The sequence below is a fragment of the Sus scrofa genome, chromosome 7 (assembly GCF_000003025.6).
Source record: "Sus scrofa isolate TJ Tabasco breed Duroc chromosome 7, Sscrofa11.1, whole genome shotgun sequence".
Taxonomy (NCBI): Eukaryota; Metazoa; Chordata; class Mammalia; order Artiodactyla; family Suidae; genus Sus; species Sus scrofa.
Genome location: NC_010449.5, coordinates 68,774,589 through 68,789,294, shown reverse-complemented (window position 1 = coordinate 68,789,294; position 14,706 = coordinate 68,774,589). Strand labels below are relative to the sequence as shown.

Below are 14,706 nucleotides of genomic sequence, written 5' to 3'. Positions count from 1 at the left end.
TCTTATACATGAATTCAACTAGACTTTACTCATCAGTAAAAAAGGAGTAAGAAAGAGAAAATGATTTAAAAATTGTAGGATGCCAGCTATTCAGTTAATATTTTTGGACCTTTATAGTGAGTATAAGGTGGGATAACTTAAATCTGCATTTCCCCTAAGTTGAGGTCATTCCCCTCGTGTTTCCAGTTTGAAATATACTTGGTCAAGCCAGTCTTCTTAATGCTTATCCCAGGGACAAACAATCTGTGTCAACAGTGGAGGAAAAACACTGTTGGACTTCCTGAGGGATGGCAAAATACTGTATTTTATAGGTGATTTGGGAGCCTGTCAAAAATAATTTTCATTAAATGTGATTTTTGTCTTAGGTGCTCATTTAGGTACCCACTTAAGTAAGATACCGCTTTACTCTACTTACGTACTCATGCCTTTGGTCTAACTTTTTGAATAATCAAATGAACAAAAAAATGGTCTTCTCTTTGATGAAAGTAAAATTTTTTTGTTATATCATTCTTATTTCAGGCTGATTTGGAGCAGTACAAAAAAGCTTTAACTGATGCAGGATGCAACCTTAATCCCTTACAATATATCAAACAGTGGAAGTAAGTTTTATTTTATTCTTCAGTTCTTATAGTTTAAGAGAATACAAAAAAAAAAAAAGAGAGAGAGAGAGAATACAGTGGCAGTTAAGTTTCCAAGAAGATGGGAATATTACTAAGAAAACTGAACAGTGTCTTATTATTTTTTTTTAATTAATAGGCATAAATATTTCCTTATCTCCCCCACCCTATCGATAGTTTTATATAAAGTGGTGATACCTTTCTTTCCTAGACGTATTTTTTCCTATATTTTTCTTCACTGATGAGATGAGAACGTCAAAGACTGAAATGTTTTGGGTCAAATGTCTCAAAAAATATTAAAAGAAAATTTTTTTATTTCATTAGTAATCAGAAAAGTACAGATTAACATAATGCAAAGATTTAGAAAATGTTGTGCCAAGGATGCAGGAAAATTACCTAATGATGAAGTACAGCCTTGACCTAGCACTTCTCTTAAGAGTTAATCCCAAAGAAGTAATTGGAGTTGTAAAATCTTAGAAGCTATTGTAATAAATTTTGAAAACCTACCTGAATGTCTGGCAGTAATATTGAATTATGTCATTTCCATAAGGAATGCAACTGAGTCATTAAAAATCATGTTATGGAAGACTAATTATTTAATACCATTGGGAAATGGCCATGTTATATGGTGAAGTGAAAATACAGTTTATTAGTCAGTAATTTGTTAATAAATATTTCCTTTGTCTCAGTGACCAGGAACTCTTCTAGACATTAAAAATACAATAGTGAACATTCTGTGGAAAGCCCCTACTCATTGAATTTACATTTGTGTTGAGGGAACAGCAAATCAACAAATAAGCAAACAAATGAACAGAATAGTGTTAAACCATATTAAGTGATATAAAGAAAATAAAAGTGGTAAGATGATAATTTGTTGTCAGTATTACCTTAATTTGTTGAAATCAGGTATACTCTTTTGAGCTAAAACTTAGCTGACCTTTTTTAACAGTAGGATCCCAATCCATTCACCTGTGTGTGTTTATGTGTGTGTGTGTATGTAGACATACCACATATATACATATAATTGGATAGCAAAGTGACGTACACTTAAATGCTAATAGTGGGTAACTCCAAGTAGTAGAATTTTTTTCATTTTGGGTTCTTTATTTTCTAAATTTTCTACAACAGTACCTTCAAGATATTAGTGTAATTAATTTCTTAAGGCTAGAGGATTGAATATCCATTCTGATCCCAACTATATAAAAAAATATGCATAGTAAGAGAACTATAAAAATTGTTCACACAGTGGTTATCTCTGAGTCGTGAGTTTATGGGTGCTTTTTATTATCCATACCTCTGTTTTGTTTTTTTGAATTTGCTTTTAATTCATTGTGTTCTTATATAAGAAAAAATGTATAACAAACCTTAGTTTAGTAAGACAAACCTAAAAACCCTTTTTTCTAATTTTTATGAAATATAGACACTAACACATTTGGTTGTTGTATATTTCATTGTGTTTTACATTATAACTTCGTTGGAACTCCTTAATCAAACCATTGGTGAGATGTTTCATTCTATTCCTTTCATTCTTTATGAGAGGAAAGACAGTCTTAGGCATCATTTTATATGTTACACAGTATATAATTTCTAATTTGTAACATTTTTCTTTCTAATTATAAGGGTTTTACCAATTTATCAAAGGAAATTTTAGAAAACTCATAAAGGTATAAAAAAAGTAAAAACTTACCTGTAATCTCCCCATCCAGAGTCTACAAGTAAACATTAGTCTATATCCTTTTATATGCACATTACATATTTATTTTTTAATTGGGGAATCATTGTTATAGATAACAATTTGCATTCCAGTTTCCCAATAACTTTCCTCATGCCAGTTTTTCATTGTCTTAAATACAGCTGACTTTTGAACAACCTGGAGGTTAGGGACGCTGAAGTCCAAGTATTACTTCACTATGGGCTGGCCCTCTGTATTTTCAGTTCCACAGCCATGGATTTAAGCCATCGCAGATCATGTAGTAATATAGTATATGTTTATTGATAAAAATATGAGTAAGTGGACTCTGACAGTTCAGACCCATGTCTCTCAAGGATCAGCTATAATCTTCATTGGTAGTATTGGTGCTTGCATAATATTCAGCCATATAAATGTAATACTCTTTCTTTAACCCTTCTTCATTATTAAAAGATGGGTATATCTTATTTACACTTAGGTATTGTTTCTGGTGAAAAATTCATTTTTGTTAAAGGCAGACATTCCAGTCAACTGCTAGAAACAGTTGATTGACATCCTCCTTTCTGAACAAAATTGTGAATTGTGCGTTTGGGATTTCTCTAATAGTATTTATTATAGCAAATTTTGTCCAGATTGAAATAGAATATTTTTATCATTTCATCTTCCGCACCTTAGTTATTCTCCTTCTTTTTTTTACTCTCACAAGATTTTCTAGTATTTAGATAGATTTTTTTTTTCCATTTACAAAATCCTTTTTTTTTTTTTTTTTTTGCTTTTTAGGGACACCCCTGCAGCATATGGGAGTTCCCAGGCTAGTGGTCAAGTCAAGACTTGCAGCTGCCAGCCTACACCACACCCACAGCAGCACCAGATCCAAACCATGTCTATAACCTACACCACAGCTCACAGCAATGCCAAATCCTTAACTCACTAAGCAAGGTCAGGTTCAATCCCTGCATTCTCATGGATTCTTGTCAGGTTTGTTACTGCTGAGCTGCAACAGAACTGCCTACACAAGCATTTTAAATGATTAGAAATCATTATGATTCACATAAAAATATTTGTGGCACACTGCTATAAAAATTTTATAGAATAGCAGGTCCTGCTGTGGTGCAGCAGGTTAAGGATCCAGTGTTGTCTTTGCAGAGGTTTGGGTCACTGCTGAGGCATGGGTTCAATCCTCGGCTCAGGGCAGTGGGTTAAGGATCCAACAGTGCAGCAGCTGTGTGTGTAGGTTGCGGTTGCAGCTGGGATTTGATTCTTGGCCCGAGAACTTTTATATGCTTCAGGTGCAGCCAAACAAATGTTATAGAATAGTATGTACAATAAGATACTCATTTTGTTTATAAATTATATATATTATATATGCATGTGTCCAAAGATGAGAAGAATATATGCCAAGATCCTAACAGTGGTTACCTGTAAGTTAGGGTTTTTCTGGGAGCATTCTGTTTTCCGGATCCTCTACAGTGAACATATTCCCAGAAGGAAAATATATATTTAAGACACAGCTCACTGCCATATTTTTGCCCAGCCTTCAAGAATTCTGTAGTTTAGTTAAAAGATACTCCGGACATTTAGAAAGATTTGAAAATAAATGACTATATGCAGTTCATTATAAAAGTGTGTATGTAACTGAAAAGAAAAATCATTGAATCTGAATAATGTTAATGAAGAAAGTGATTTTGAGTTGAATCTTAAAAGGAAATGTACAATTTTTATTGGAGAGTTTATAACCCCAAAGGACAATAGGAGCAAAGGCATATGTCTGGGAATGAGGGAGTATGGAATGTGGAGAACAGTTAAGAGACTAAACTTAGTACGCAATTGTTCTTTTAAGACATAAAGTCTTCATCTCACATTAATAATCAGATATAAAAGAAAAATTGTGAAGTTTGGGCAACTAACATATTTCTGTTTTTTAAAGAATCTCAGTATTTTACTACTACCTATTCTATGTTTGGGCATTATTTTATATGTTTACAAATTACATAATCAATGTTTGTATAATTGTTTGACAATTGAAACACTGTGCTGAAACACTGTTTTACTTACTGAAAAATTCTCTTTTTTTGGTCTTTTTTTTTTTTTTTTTTTTTTTTTTTTGTGGCCTTTTCTAGGGCTGCTCCCACGGTATATGGAGGTTCCCAGGCTAGGGGTTGAATCGGAGCTGTAGACACCAGCCTATGCCAAGAGCCACAGCAACGTGGGATCTGAGCCGCGTCTGCAACCTACACCACAGCTCACAGCAATACCAGATCCTCGACCCACTGGGCGAGGCCAGGGATTGAACCCGCAACCTCATGGTTCCTAGTCGGATTCATTAACCACTGCACCATGACGGGAGCTCCAGAAAAATTATTTTTTTTCAGAAACTGTCTGCATAGTAAAAGTTATGGTTAGTGAGTAGATATTTTAATGCCATGATACTAAATGTAAGCTCAAATAATCAGTTATTAAATATAACTTTTTATTTCATAGGGCTTTTGCCAAGATGGCTTCAGCTCCTGCCAGTTACGGCAACACTACCACTAAACCAATGGGGTAAGTATTTTTTTTATTGTTTTGTTTATTTTTTTTCCTCTTTCAAAAAATGTTTTAATTTTATTTGGTGTTATTTTTAATAACTGATCAAACAAGTCTGGTACTCCGTACCATAATTGAACTTTAATGCCTTAAAAATATAATGTATGACACTTTGGATGTAGAATTCTTTCAGTTTGATACAAAACAAATGTCACCATGCCTTTGGCTTCCTTAAATTGTCATTTTAAAATGTATGGCTGGAACAACTAGAGATTATCATACTAAAGTGAGGTACGTCAAAAAAGAGACAAATACCATATGATACCACTTGTATGTAGAATCTAAAATATGGTGCAGAGAAACCTATCTACAGAATAAAAAACTCACAGAGAACAGCCTTGTTGCCAAGGGGGAGGGGGAAGGGAATGGATGGACTGGGAGTTTGGGGTTACTGGATGCAAACTATTACATTTAGAATGGGTATGCAATGAGGTTTTACTGTATAGCACAGGAAACTATATCCAGTCTCTTGGGATAGACCATGGTGGAAGATAATATAATAAAGGGAATGTGTATATACATATGACTGGGTCACTTTGCTGTATAGCAGAAATTAGCCAAACATTATAAGTGAAGTTTATGTATTTTATGTGGTATGGTTTCATATGCTTCCTTGTTCTTAAAATGTATTTTTCATTTTCAGAAGATGCATGAAGCTTAAAACTGTTTTTGTATCAATGTTGATAATATAGACTCGAAGTTAGACACTCAAGGCCTAGCTTCAAGATGGAACTAGGAGTTCCTCATTGTTGTTCAGTGGAAACAAACCTGACTAGTATCCATGAGGACATGGGTTCGATCCCTGGCCCTGATCAGTGGGTTAAGGATCCGGCATTGCCATGAGCTATGGCATAGGTCACAGACACAGCTCAGATCCTGCATTGGTATGGTTTTGGCATAGGCTAGCAGCTGCAACTCCAATTTGACCCTTAGCCTGAAAATAACCATATGCTGTACCTGGGGCCCCCCCAAAAAAGATGGAACTAAGCTTACTACTAAGGAGGCATACTTCTAAAATAGTAGGCTGGGTACAACTTCTGACTGCAGAGAAACTGTGTAACGTGTGTGATTTTTCAAAGGAGGTGAACAAAGTGACTTCTAATTGTTCTTATCCATACCATCCTAGTTTCAAAATCCTAGCTTATTTTTTAGAGCCTTGAACAAAAGCAGGAAGCACAGAGGAGAATAGGTTTTTCCTAGTCCCACCCCGAGGTGCTGGTTTTAATGAAACAGTTTCCAAAAAACAAAGGCAAGGCAGGACCTTGTAAGTGCTTGGCGAAATGAATCCTGCTGGCCTCACCTTCAGACAGTACTGTCCAGCACACCCCTTCCCTCAGAGTTACATGGTGCCTGGGAATTGCCTCAGAACTGGTCACTCCAACAGAGGTTACTTTCTCTTATTTTTGTCCTGCAAGAAATGATTTCCATCTCTTCGTTTCAGAGGAGAGTAGGACAAGATAGGAAAAATTAAAATATATTTGGGAAATTATTTTCATGTATTTAGTAAAATACTTTTCCAGTCCCATGTCTTAAAATCTTATTGGAATTTTAAAAGCCTATTAGATATCTTTAGATTTCACAGTTGAGGGTTTTAATAAAAATGTGTTCTAAGAAAATCTTGGATGATTTGAAGGCTTTCTCTATCCTTCTGATATCAAAATGCAATATGACCATTCCGTCCTGCAAAACATCCTTTGGGAGTTCCTGTCGAGGCGCAGCAGAATCCAACTAGGATCCATGACGTTGCAGGTTCGATCTCAGGCCTTGCTCAGTGAGTTAAGGATCCAGTGCTGCCATGAGCTGTGGTGTAAGTTGCAGACGCGGCTTGGATCTGGCATTGCTGTGGCCCTGGCGTAGGCCAGCAGCAACAGCTCCGAGTAGACCCTTAGCCTGGGAACCTCCACATGCCGCGATGCAGCCCTAAAAGGACAAAAGACAAAAAATAAAATAAAATAAATAAAATTAGAAAAAAAATCCTTTGAAGGCAGATCATTTGTGTGTGTTATTTTGTTGTTAAAAATTCAGATAGTAATCATTCTTCAAATAAATATATTCATATAAATAAACAGAATCAGGATAAAATTCACCAGGTGTATTGCGCTTCACATTTTTATATCAGATTTTATGTACGGGTGGAAAGGGTATACAACAAAGGATTGGCTCTAGCTGCTGTGATATAACGAACATAGTAACTTTTGACCTATTCATAATCCTTATAAGCATATATATTTTCAGTGTGTTAGTGTGCTTTAAAATCCTAAAGCAAGTCGTCTGAATTACTATCTTTAATTTACTGTTTTAACATTAAGACAATCAGGTAAGCAAGGAATTCTCTTCAGTTATTAATTTGCCTAAATACTATAGCTAAGGCTTAGCAATTAAAATGTTTGAGGGCAGCTCTATTTTTATGTCTTATTAATATTGACTAGTCAGAATATTTTAAATAAATGTGTTATATAAAATTGTGGCAGCGATTTCCATGGAGGCAGAAATTCTCAGGACACTTGTTTAGTGAAAACAAAGGTGGTCACTGCAGTGAGCATCAGCATGTGTTGTGTAATCAAATAAGTATTTTATCTGTGATAAATTGGAGAGGTAATTTATACTTAATGTGGTCCTCTTCTTTTGCCTAGTCTCTTATCACGAGTCATGAATACAGGATCACAGTTTGTGATGGAAGGAGTGAAGAACCTAGTATTGAAACAGCAAGTAAGTACACTTGTTGGGAAACACTAGTAACTTTTGAACAAATATTGACAGATTGATTGCTCAGCTGGAGCAGCTTCCTAGATGTATTCAAATTACAAATATTAGGAATAAAATCAGGGGGTCCTTTACTGGTTTATTTAAGAATAAGAGTATTTTATATGTATAGTTCAGAACTCTGATTTTATGCTTTTTTAAAAAAATCAGCTCAATGGACTGCTGACATTTTTGTTTACTGTCAGATTTGTGAAAAAAATGAAAACTTAGAATAATGTACTATTACATAAATGTATATCATTTGCATTTTAACATGTTTGGAGAATATTAATAAACTAGTAGTCTTAGTAGTTTAAAGTCCTGTATAAATTCAAATGCAGATATTTTTAGTAGAATTTATGTTTTAGAATAATAAAACTATAGCTTGGTTTCACACTTCATTTTAGAATAATCTTGGTTTTAAACATAAGATTTTTTTAATGATTTTTGCATTTCTTTTGTTTTTGTTATTCTAATATGTAGATATTTAATTAATTGATTTGGTTTCTTACCAAACTTGGCTTGTGGAGTTTCCATTGTGGCGCTGCAGAAAAGAATCCGATTAGGAACCATGAGGTTGTGGGTTTGATCCCTGGCCTTGTTCAGTGGGTTAAGGATCTGGCGTAGCCTTGAGCTGTGCTGTAGATCGAAGACACAATTCGGATCTGCTGTGGCTGTGGCTGTGGCGTAAGCCGATGGCTGTAGCTCCAGTTTGACCCCTAGAGGGAACCTCCACATGCTGTGCCTATGGATGAGGCCCTAAAAAGCCAAAAAAAAAAAAAAAAAAAAAATCTTGTTTTTAACTTCCTATTATGCAAATTTTCAAATATGCATTAGTATATCAAACTCTTCTGAACCCTTCACCAGGGTTCAATACACAACTTCCTGCTAATCTTTTTCATCGCTCCACTTATATTTTTTTTATTTTGTTTATTTTTACTGGGATATTTTAAGGCAAATCTGAGATAGAATATTTCACACATAAATGCTTCAGTTTGTAATGAGAAAGATTTTAAAGCCCAAATTAAAAAAAGAAATAGAGTTAACTATTCAGTTATTTCAATTTGAATATTGAGTGTTTACTTGTTTTTAGGAAAAAAAATAAAAAACTAGATCTTTTCTTTCTCTGAACTTCTCCACACTTTTGATCTTTCTAATGATGTTTACCTATGGTGATTTGTATTAGCGTTATATATTTATATTTTACTTCTTTTTTTCCAGTTTTATTGAGATACAGTTGATATATATTGTTTTAATTCTTGATAAGTTCCTTGAATGCAAGAAAATTTTTTGCCTATCTTTGAATTTTCCATAGCACTTTACATGAAGGAGGGCTTCAATTTTTGAATAAGTAAGATTTTATTGTAAAAACCATGTAGTGTTAGTAAAGAACAGTGAAAAATCCTAATTTGCTGTCCTTAATTAAAAGGTTTATTACTTCCTAACTTCCCTTGAGAGACATTCCAGGTTGCATTATTTCCTAAGTAGTACTTGGAAAGCGAAAAACTTCATTGTCTCTCTTAGGAATTATTTTCAGTCCTTCCCATTCTCTCTCTCTCTTCTAGTAAGGGGCTACTCCTGAATACTTCATTCACTTTTTTTACTGGTTCACAGTACTTTCCTGAGTTGGGAACATAATGTACTTTACATTTTAACCCAGCACCTATTAAAGAAAAAATTAGTCATGACACTTGTTAAAGTACTGTAATGCAGACTTTATTCAGGGGGACCATTGTGAAAGATGTTAGGACCACCACCATGGGGTTTTGCAGTCTGAGAGAGAGACTGGCTTAACTCCAGATACATCAAGGAAAAGTCTGAATTTATAGTCAAGAAACAGAGTATAGGGATCAGTGGATGGAAAATTATTAAGAGGAAACATCAGGGATAAAAGTGATTCTGGGGAGTTCCCGTCATCGCACAATGGAAACGAATCCAACTGGGAATGATGAGGACACAGGTTCAATCCCTCGCCTCGCTCCGTGGGTTAAGGATCCAGCGTTCCCGTGAGCTGTGGCGTAGGTCACACATGCAGAATGGATCTGGCATTGCTGTGACTGTGGAGTAGGCCAATGGCCACAGCTCCGATTTGACCCCTAGCCTGGGAACTTCCATATGCTGTGGGTGCAGCCCTAAAAAGACAAAAAAGTGATTCTAGCTAACCCGGCCTAACAGGATTCTTGCTAAAGGCAGGCTAGTGTGATCAGACAACGCGTGGAAGATGGTGGAAGGTGAGAAACCTGATGAGATACCAAGGGTGATCAGGTTTCAAGGATTGAGGGATTTTACCTATAAGTTAACTTAGCAGGATTCTTTCTAAAATTGGACAATTCAAAGACGGACACAGAAGTCCAAAAGTTGAGGCCCAGTTGAAAAAGAGTTTAGAAGAAGCCTGTGTAGAGTCTTGTGTAGGAGAGAAATCTTCGTCATACCATTCTGCTTATTACCAACTGTGGACAAGATGATTTTGTATGTGAGACAAAGGGAGAACCATCAGTTGCTAAGATTATGTCTGTCTTTTGCTAGATAGACTGGCTATTGTATAACTACATGTGATTAAATTTATTTTTAAGGAGAATTACATATTTTACTTAACATGTCACTTTTAGAATAGTAAAATTCCCTAAACAAAAGGATCTTTATCACGAATACTTGATAGCATTGAGAAATTATGGAGTTCCCGTCGTGGCGCAGTGGTTAACGAATCTGACTAGGAACCATGAGGTTGCGGGTTCGGTTCCTGCCCTTGCTCAGTGGGTTAAGGATCTGGCGTTGCCATGAGCTGTGGTGTAGGTTGCAGATGCGGCTCAGATCCTGCGTTGCTGTGGCTCTGGCGTAGACCGGTGCCTACAGCTCCGATTCGACCCCTAGCCTGGGAACCTCTATATGCTGTGGGAGCAGCCTTAGAAAAGGCAAAAAGTCAAAAAAAAAAAAATTATAAATTTAAATCTTTGAGATGATCATACTTACTTTTTGAACTTATAGCCTTAGAGTAACATGGTATATGTCCTGGAATCATGTTTGTAAGAAGTATTTAAACTCACTGACTTAAATATGTATTCTGCTAACACAAAAGTTTGTTTTATTTAGAGTTAAGTTTAATAAATATCAAAACAGATTATCCTCTGTGACCTCAAATCCCATTCCTGTTCTTAACATAGTAAATAATATACTGCTTTGATATGGGCAGTTTCTCACAGAAGTAAAATTGGGAATGATTGGTGGTTATCTCTGTCACATTTCTGTCACCAATACTAGGAGAACCATGCCATTTTTTTAACATAGACATTTATAAGACTTTTTAGGTTCAGAATTCAAGGCAATATTTGATTTGGCGGACAGTGGTTAAATAGAAGTCATAAAACAGTAAATTCAGTGTGATCTTTTCATTGTTTTTTAAAAAGAAAAAATAGAAGAAACTGAAGGATATCCAACTAGGTGTTTGTTTTTTGTCTTTTTGTCCTTTTAGGGCCGTACCCGCAGCATATGGTGGTTCCCAGGCTAGGGGTCTAATAGGAGCTGTAGCTGCTGGCCTACAACCAGAGCCACAGCAATGCGGGATCCCAGCCACGCCTGCAGCCTACACCACAGCTCACAGCAACGCCGGATCCTTAACCCACTGAACAAGGCCAGGGATTGAACCCACAGCCTCATGGTTCCTAGTCAGATTCGTTAACCACTGAGGCACGATGGGAACTCCCCAACCAACGAGGTTTTAAATGTTAGTTTTTTCTGGGTGAGAATACTCATCTCTGATTACTTCCGTATGATAAATTACTAGAACTGACTAGTGGCATCTAAAATGTGAACATTTCTAATTGTTTTTAGTAAATACTACCTGAGTGCCATCCAGAAAAGTTGTACCAATATGCAGTGATTTCCAGTGCCTGTTTCTTGACATCTTTCCCAAATCGGACCTGTGTGTATGTGTGTAATCTTTGTTAATTTAATACTTAAAAAAACTCTCATTCTAGAATATTTAAACTTATAGAAAGCCGTTTTAAAAGTTATATTCTCCTAAAGTTCTAAAATTTAGAGAAACTGCTACAGGGAGATATGAAGCAGGTTGGGAAAAGAAAAATGTCAGAGAAGAAAATGATAGAAATGAATTCTGTTTTACATTTGCATAAGTTTTGATTAATTTATGCCTCTTAAATCTCTATTGATTTGGATTTTTTATGTCAGTAAGCATTTTAAGCTATAAGAAAGAATAAGAGTATCTTATGTCCACTTTTTAGGTCACTTATTTGAGCTTTTTTTACTTTTTTGTTTCTTGGGCAGCATAATTTTGTACATCACAAGTATCAGCTATCGCATAAAACCATTTGAATGATAGTCACAGATTTGAAATACATTTATGTGAGGTTAATAGTACAAGAATGTGTCAATGAATAATTTAGTGCAAAGTTGCGTAATTTAAAAGTCTTCTGTTTCACTTTCTTTGGCTTGTTTGTTAAAATACTTCCTCTTTTAAAAATGTACTAAAAACAGAGGAGCTCCCTTTGTGGCTCAGCAATAATGAACCCAACTAGTATCCTTGAGGATGCGGATTCGATCCCTGACCTCTCTCAGTGGGTTAAGGATCCAGCATTGCCATGAGCTGTAGTGTAGGTCACAGACATGGCTTGGATCCCACATTGTTGTGGCTGTGGTGTAGGCCTGTAGCTGCCGCTCTGAGTCCAGCAAAAAACACCCTAGAAACAAATTGCAAGCAGTAGAATGCAGTTGATTAAAAAAGACTGTGAGCTGTGCTATAGGTCACAGACGCAGCTTGTATCTGACATTGCTGTGGCTGTGGTGTAGGCCAGCAGGCTACAGATCCAATTCATCCCCTAGCCTGGGAACTTCCATATGCCACAGGTGCGGCCCTAAAAAGAAAAAAAAAAAAAATTTATTGCTGGCTATTTTATGTGTGATAGTAGTGTTACAAGGGTGTATTTTGTTTTGTTTTGTTTTTATTTTAGGGATTCTTATATTTTGGAGATATGTACTGAAATACTTATTGCTAAAATTATTTGATGCTGGAGACTTCTTTTAAAACAGCCTAGGGTAGTGGGGAGTAGATGAGAGTATAGATAAAATAAGAATTTGCCATGAGTTGATAATTGTTGAAGCTGAATGATGGAATATTGGATGTGTTTTATTGGGTCCATGTAATCCTGTTTCTTGATTTTACTGCCATTAATATGCTATGTTTTTGGGGAAATACCACATTATATATTTTATTCTTTCCTCATCTGTAAGATATGGATATTGTATTCACTCTGCAGATCCTTTTCTGATTTATAATTTTAAATTTGGAAATAGATGATCTGTCTTACTCCCCTTCCTCCAATCTGCTTCCCTGACAACTTTCCAGTATCTGCATACTCCCGTCTTACTCTTTACTTGGCTAACACAGTCTTCCAAGATAAGTATTCTCTTTAAGGAGGTACACATACTGCTTTTCATTCTCTAGGACTTTGATAATCAAGACAGCAGCAACTCTTGTTCCAGCTTCACTGCCAAGTTCAGCATCAGAGTATCATCCCAAGCTTAAGGATGGGATTCCTCAGCAGGAGTAGTTGGAAATAGTAACCATAGACTAGATGGCAATATAGGGCAGTAAGTAGCCAATTCTAGGACTACAGGGGGAAGTGTTTTTAGATTGTCTTTTTAAAAAATATTTGTGCATATTTCAATTTTGTTCTTATGCAGTTATATCATCAGAGACAAAGTTTACTTCTCCAGGGGGCATGGCATATGGAGTTCCCGGGTCAGGGATCAGATCCTAGCCACAGGTGAAACCCACACCACAGCTATAACAGCACTGGATCCTTTAACCCACTGTGCCAGGCTAGAGATTAAACCCCTGTCCTGTTGCTAAAGAGACACTCTAATACTGTTGTGCCACAGCAGAAATGCTAACATTGTTTTTATTTAAATTTTTATAGTGATTAAAATCATAAAACATGACTGTGGTCATAAAACCATTTAAGATTTTTAGAAATGGATTTCTCACTGTATTTTTTTCCTCCAAGTAATATATATTTCTAGTTCATATATTTGAAATTTGAACATTTTAGAAATAGTGATCCTTAATTTAGGATATTCATGTGTATGGGACTCTTAATTTAGGACATTCATATGTATGTGTATACAATGTTACTAACCTATACAATAATGTTTTTCATTTTATTTTTAAAACAGTTTCTTAAAACAATGAAAAATATGCTTGGGAATTTTTTAATTAAATTTCATTTATACCTCTTTTATTGAGGTACATAATTTTTTGTGTGTATCTAAAGATGAGTGAAACAGACCATCTGTTGAGTGAAGAAAATTATATCATTTTGTTCTTTGGTTTTCTCCCTGTTAGCTGCCACAGTTCAGTTTAGTCAGAAGTTAAAAATCTTGTATATAAATTTTAATATAAAATTAATTTTTAATGATTAACTCAAGTCTTCATTTAGGCTAGGGAGAGCATTAGTCAGTGACAGATCTCAGAAGTTGTTTCCTGAAGTACTCTTTCTTATTAAGCCTTTTAAAAGACACTATGTATTTCCTTTATCATTGTCTGTACTGAAAGTTTTCCTTAATGTATGACAGTGTGCAAATATTGTATGGTGTGGCAGTGGTAGGTGATTCTTTTGGTGTTATCTGGTTGTAATGATCAAAGAAAAACGTAAAAAATTGTCTCAGGACTCTTAAACTTTTGAACTGTTAGAAGGAAATTTTCCTTATTTAATGAACTGTTTTTTGGCAGGCTTACGTTCAGATACAGCAGAGCTATAAAATACAAAGTAAAATATAATGGTGCCTTTTAGAAAAATCTTTATACTAAATGAATTATCATGAAATATTTGTATAAATATTCAAATTTCCAGTTATTTTCACAAATACAATAAAAGTAATATGACTCTTACGGCTTTATCAATTACATAAATCTTTTTGAATGTTTCTCCGTTGTACATATCTAATAGTACAATTCAGGGAGCTAAACAGAGAGTTAAATGTAAATAGAGAAATGGATATTAAATTAATTTTAGTAAAATGTTATAATTTATAATTTTGCCTTATGCCAAAATTTTT

At 35.1% G+C, this 14,706-nt stretch overlaps 1 protein-coding gene across 7 annotated transcripts in view; it reads left to right on the top strand.

Annotated features, from left to right (window-relative positions):
• The window catches only part of SCFD1 (sec1 family domain containing 1), a 156,477-nt gene that overhangs the window by 61,761 nt on the left and 80,010 nt on the right, over positions 1-14,706 (top strand). For all 7 annotated transcript variants that reach the window (XM_021099902.1, XM_021099900.1, XM_021099904.1 and 4 more), the window contains 3 exons: positions 520-599; positions 4,789-4,851; positions 7,527-7,602. In XM_021099902.1, coding sequence (XP_020955561.1) covers positions 520-599; positions 4,789-4,851; positions 7,527-7,602 — 219 coding nt within the window. The remainder of the gene's footprint in view (positions 1-519; positions 600-4,788; positions 4,852-7,526; positions 7,603-14,706) is intronic.